The 6,163-nt window shown below is 49.1% G+C and overlaps 2 protein-coding genes across 2 annotated transcripts; both read left to right on the top strand.

Annotated features, from left to right (window-relative positions):
- Positions 1–2,914: 2,914 nt before the first annotated feature.
- LCP9604111_4113 (uncharacterized protein) lies at positions 2,915–4,339 on the top strand (the record flags this gene model as incomplete). Its single annotated transcript, XM_039071777.1, has 1 exon — positions 2,915–4,339. The coding sequence occupies one exon, from the start codon at positions 2,915–2,917 to the stop codon at positions 4,337–4,339; it is 1,425 nt and encodes a 474-aa protein (XP_038929675.1).
- Positions 4,340–4,570: 231 nt separating this feature from the next.
- LCP9604111_4112 (aminopeptidase P family protein) lies at positions 4,571–6,075 on the top strand (the record flags this gene model as incomplete). Its single annotated transcript, XM_039071776.1, has 3 exons — positions 4,571–4,734; positions 4,784–5,816; positions 5,875–6,075. 3 exons carry the CDS (start codon positions 4,571–4,573, stop codon positions 6,073–6,075), a joined length of 1,398 nt encoding a protein of 465 aa, XP_038929674.1.
- Positions 6,076–6,163: the final 88 nt, after the last annotated feature.

Below are 6,163 nucleotides of genomic sequence, written 5' to 3'. Positions count from 1 at the left end.
GGGTGTTTGGGGTGTTTTTTCTCCAATTGTTTAACCGGGTGGTGCGTGTTGGGGGGGGGTTTTTTTTTATTTGTCTCGTAAACCAAAAAAACCCCCCCCCCCCCCCTCCCCCCCTCTCTTCCCTCTTCCGAGCCACTGGAAACCTGGAGTTTTTCTGCGTTCTTTTTGATATTTCTGATGTCCATATTCGATCTCCCCATGTCTTTTGAGATACCATGATTTTATATTTGATGATTTAAGAACATAATTGTCATGAGAAGGGATTGTATTTAACGCTGTTTGTTTCTTGTCCATATAAACTGTTTATTTTGGTGGTCTTGCCTCGGTGCGAGCCCTAACGACTTACTCTAATGCATATCACACTTTACTACAATCCTTCAGTACTTACAAGCATCATACTGTGTTCGCGTTCATATATACAAAGATCACTATCATTCTTGAGCAGTAAATCTTTCAGCCATCAGTCATCAGCAGTTCAGAAGCACATATTGGCCGATCGAAGACAAATTTGTCGTCATTTCTTTCCATCTCGGATAATCTCGGCTGGCATCTTTAGGTGTGCATACTTCTGTATTTCGTTTACCACGCCTGCCATGATCGCATCTATCTGTGAAACGGGGGGGAGGGGGTTGCAGGATAGAGAAGGTAGGAGAAATCGTGGCACCCATTATCAGTAACGTCTGTGATACCATTGACAGGGCACCGGAAGGTGGCCTTCTCGATGGCTGGTTATATGGCTCTAGTTGACGGAGTATAGCATCCAAACATCACCGGCAACACCCACTCCAGCCTGTTCATTCTCAAACACAGCTAAGATATATGGAAAATATATAATGGTATGGCATGCATTGTAGCGAAGCCCCAGCACCGTTTGAACCGAATTGGAAAGAGGATTTAGGGCCAAAGGGAATTGAACGGGCCCGGGAAGACGGTCATACCATCGAGATAGCTGAAAGTCGAGCTCGGATACAATCGGACCTAATGAGGCGAGAGTGTAGGCACTGTCTTTCCGATAAATGATATGACTGACGCGATTGAGGAGCCTTTGTAGCCCAATCTCTTCCAGGAAGTACCAGAGTCCATCACGCTTGAGAGCCAGCCAAGAGTCTACCGGGCGTGATGAACCCTGATAATTCCTGGCTATTTGGCGTTCTTCGCCCTCGTTATGATCCACGCCTTCCCCCTCTCCATCATCCTCTCTTCTTTCGAAAACTCCCCGCAAATCCATGAGTTCTCCAAAGTCGAAAAAGCCCGAATGGGCGAGATCTAATTCTGCAAGAAGGTCGTCCTCAAATAACAAGGCATTCCAGTATACCTTCACACTCAGCTCTCTCCACCGAGTCGGGATCCGATTCGGACTGCCAAACAACAACTACAATTTCATACTCACGCTGGATAGTAAGATCCAAGCTTCCAGGAGCCACACTAGGTAATGACGACGCTGCACCGCAACCACAGTATTTCGTATCATGACCGACAGTAGGAAGCCCCACGCAGCGGCAAAATAAGGAAGTCCCAGCGGTTCACGATCTGGTGACAGAAACAAGATACCGCGACTATGACTGGCACTTCCTAGAGCCAAAACTAGAAGAACAAGACAACTCATGTGTCCTTTCTGATATCTTTGCGCGAGAGCTGATTGACAATATCGATTCCACGTCTAAGGGTTCACGCAGGCGTACCAAGCGTTTCCATAGCTGAAAACTGCCTGAGAATATGTAGATGCATTTTCAAAATAAAAGCCTGAACTTGGAGTAAGCCGCAATAGTTCGCGGGCCACTCCAATTGAAGAAGATGCTGTGGATCATAGGCGAGAGACCAAGTCCCGAATTAGAGGCAAATGGAGGGGATGAAGAGTAGGTAGGCGGACCCGGGGACTGAGCCCAACAGCAGATAATCTTCTGTGGACTGGTAAGCCTCTGGATGACGTTCTCGTTGACGGATCATCGCTACCGAGGTTTGTATCGTTGCTGGTGGCCGGGGAAGTAGCGGACGGGGCTAAATGTGGCTCTTGATTTTGTAAATTCGAATGTAATAAAGTCTCAATTCTGGCCAAATGATCTAGGATGAGTTTGCCGCCAGTGTCGAGTTTGATACCAGGTTCTCGATAGACACATTCCGCATTCAAATCGGAACACATTTGGCACGAACTCCACTACATCGGGTATTGCGTAGCCGGCATGTCTGACACTAGTTGTTGAAGAGTCCTGCTTTGGTCAAATGTGCCAGAGGCGCTTACAGCTATTGTTGTCCGTCTTCTTGGATATTCAACAGCTTCTGCATTAGAGCGCTTTTTCTTGCCGATGGATATGTCGCTAACTGCATAGTCCCCGATGGGGTCTATCGTCGCGTTCTCTGTGAGCAAATTCATTTTTCAAAGCTGGGATTGTGTCTAGTTGTATTTAACGTCGCATTCCACCCAAAGGGGTTGGTCAGCATGACGGGCATCAGACCATACTTGGAGATGAGTATAGACATAAAGAGGGAGAGGGATATCCAAAATAATTGCCCGGAGAATTCAGGGCACAGGTATTGATATATATGCGAGGTCGTCCAATGACAATGTATTCCAGCCTTTCCGAGCTTGTATAACAGTTGGCCCAACTCGGTACGAGGGTGAGTCCGTAGCACATCGGATAGGAAAAATGTAAGCGAATAAAAGCACAAGTAAGCTAGTAGATATAGAATATAATCGGCATTTGCACGAAATATATATCAAGTAATATATGTCAGTACTTTGTACGTTTGACCTACGGAGTACTAGATACTAGATAGTATGTATCGAGTTTGCTGTCACATGTGGTCCACGTGCACCGCGCCCAAACAAACGCGTCGATCTTCTTTCGCATTTGTAGCTGCGCAACCATTTTGGCTCTATCACATACTCCGTTGGCTCAAATCAATTTGTTCGACTATGCCTCGTCCAGCCCCCAAACGAAGTCGTACAGTGGGAAAGAGTCAGCACAAAAAAACCGCGATAGAAGACTCAACGCAGCAAATTGACCCCAATGTCGCCCAATCGCCCGTGCAGCCTGAGCGTGCCTCGGCCTTGGATCTGCGACAGGCGCCATGCAGTCAAACACCCTTGACTAAAAGCCATGAACAAGCGATTGAATCTTCACCTACGGGGGACCGGCCAGGCACCGGCAGTCGACCTGGAACCGGCAGTCGTCCCCCTACAAGATCGCGCGGTTATTCCTCTACGCTATCATTCGCTGGACGCAAAGGTGACACAAACTCCCGGGTTCCTGGAACGCCTGGATTTGATAATTCGGTTCTGAGCAACTTCAGGCGGCGGCCGCGACAGCAAAGCATTCTGCAAATGATGCAAGCAGACGACGATGGCTCTTCCGACCTTGATGATGATGACTTCCTTGGTGGGCTTAGCCCCAATGATGAATCGACACCACTCAATCTCTCTCGGGGAAAGTCACTACTTATCCAGCCAACCGAAAATTCATCCCCGTCACCGGCCGCATCCCCGCTCTCGTCCGGCGGGTCGCGCAAGCGCAAGCGCATGACCCAAGAGATTCAAATACCACAGTCACCTGTGGATATAGTAGAAGATACTCCAACTGCGACACCGGTTCAATACGATGACTCTCGACATGTTATTGGAGACGAACTTCCTGAAAATGAGGACGTCGAACCTGAAGACGAGGAATTTGAAGATCAGGAGGCTGAGATTGAAAGAGTCGAGGCTACGCCACAATCCCAAAGATTTCCAGAAATATTGAGCCAGACTATGTTACCACCGGCCAGTAGTCCTGCAGGCTCCGTTGCACCTGGCGACTCCACACCGCGACCTGTTCAGACGAAAAAGTCCAAAGCCCCGAGTTATCTATCGACAGCAAACCTACAAGACAAGCTTTTACCACGTCGCCGGCACAGACTCCGTGCCACCAATAATTACAGTGACGAAAGTGATGATCAGCATGATGCCGCATCTGGCGACGAGGACGAGCTGAACTATCCATCACAAAGATTATCTGGGCGACGGGCAGGAAAAAGCAAGCTCAAACCATTAGCCGATGCTCGCAATCCGAAGCGGAAGGAGATTAAAGAGAAGAAAATTAAGGACAAATCGTGTCCCAAACAACCAGCTACGTATTCACGTTCTCAAGCGAGTGGCGTCAACAAAGAAAACGAAGCGCTTCTATCATCCCCATCATCTTCTCCACTGTCATCACCACCTGAGTCTGACATATCTGATTTCGAATCCACAGAATCAGAGGCCACTCGTTGCGTGAGCGATGAGTTGCGCGCGGCAGTCAAGAAGTTTGCGGAGGTGGACCAATGGGAGATGGAGTTTGAAGATGTATCTGCTTCAGAGAGCTAGTCCTAGAGGGATTGGATGAAGAGTCCGAATAATATAATGTATGATCTCCACGGATGTGAATGTGTTGGTCTTTTTTTTCCTTTTCCCTTTGACAGCGGCAGCCCTGAAGTAGCCGCATAATTTCTAAGCCCCGCAATGTAACCTCGTCTGCTTGTAAATAACAGCTGGCAGCTTTGTCTCCCTCTCTCTATCTCTCTTCTTCTTCTTCATCACTTAAACTATTCACTCGACATGACTACCGTGGATACCATTCTCGCTGCCAAGTATCCGGCTAAGGCCCATGCTCTTCGTGTCGCTGAGTCTCTTCAGGCCCGGCATGGCGGGGCCGGAGTTATCTACCTCGAGGCTCAAAAAACTCGATTGATCGAGGATAGCGATGAGGATATGCCATTCAGGTAATGCAGCATTTCTGTAGGATCTGGACTGACACTAATCCCGGTCTAGGCAACGTCGTCCTTTCTTCTATCTCACTGGATGTCTTTTGCCCAATGCCGCCGTGGTATACGATGCCGTCGGAGATGAATTGACTCTGTTTATTCCACCGATCAACCCAGAGTCGGTTATTTGGTCCGGTCTTCCCCTGTCTCTCGATGAGGCTGCCAAGGTGTACGATGTGGACCGCGTTCTGTTCACAACCGATATGAATTCGACTTTGGCGTCGATCGCCTCAAACCACAATGGACAAACTGCTGTTTTTGCAATCGCCGAACAGGTGTCGGAGGGAATAAGCTTCCATGGCTTCGCTGAAACAAACACTACCAGCCTGAAGACCGCCATCGAGGAGACTCGTGTCATCAAGGATGCGTACGAGGTTGCGCTTTTACGAAAGGCAAACGATATCTCGACCAAAGCGCACATTGCTGCTATTCAGGCCTCCAAAACCGCGACTAACGAGCGCGAGATTGAGGCTGCCATTATCGGTGCTTGTATTGCCAATGGGTGTCGCGAGCAGTCTTACCACCCTATCGTTGCTGGAGGCGAGGGGGGTGCTACTCTTCACTATGTCAGAAACGATGTTGACCTGGTCGACCCCATCACTAAGCGCCGGAAGAATAATGTTCTCATCGATGCTGGCGGCGAATACCAAACTTACTGCGCCGATATCACGCGAGTTGTTCCTCTAAATGGAAGATTTGCGCCCGAGACCCGTCAGATTTACGAGATTGTCCTCCAGATGCAGACGGAATGTATTGCGATGCTCAAGGAAGGTGTGTGCTGGGATGACGTTCACGCGCTGGCACATCGCATTGCTATCCGTGGCTTATTAAAGCTGGGTATCCTGCGCGGATCCGAGGACGAATTGTTCGACAAGCGTGTCAGTGTGGCCTTCTTCCCGCATGGCCTCGGTCACTACCTGGGAATGGACACCCATGATACCGGTGGTAACCCCAACTATGAGGACAAGGATACCATGTTCCGCTACCTGCGTGTCCGCGCTAACCTGCCTGCTGGCTCTGTGGTCACCGTTGAGCCCGGTGTAAGTGACACCCCATGAGAACCCTCTTACTCAACCCCCAATACTTATTATTTACCAGATCTATTTCTGTCGCTTCATTATCGATCCCGTCTTAAAGGCCCCCGAGACCGGTAAGTACATCGATACCGAGGTCTTAGAGCGGTATTGGAGTGTGGGAGGAGTGCGCATCGAAGACAACATCCACATCACCAAGGACGGTTCTGAGAATCTGACCACGGCCCCGAAACTCATTGAGGAGGTGGAGAGCCTGGCCTTATAAAAAGCAGGCCCTACGGCCATTGACAAGATTTGCCCCTGAACTGTTCAAGAAGGTTCATACCAAATTAATAAAAAGACTTCGTTGATCC

Source organism: Penicillium roqueforti, assembly GCF_015533775.1.
Source record: "Penicillium roqueforti strain LCP96 04111 chromosome Unknown scaffold_08, whole genome shotgun sequence".
NCBI lineage: Eukaryota > Fungi > Ascomycota > Eurotiomycetes > Eurotiales > Aspergillaceae > Penicillium > Penicillium roqueforti.
The sequence above is the reverse complement of the archived record's forward strand: the minus strand, read 5'-3'. Positions and strand labels throughout refer to the sequence as shown.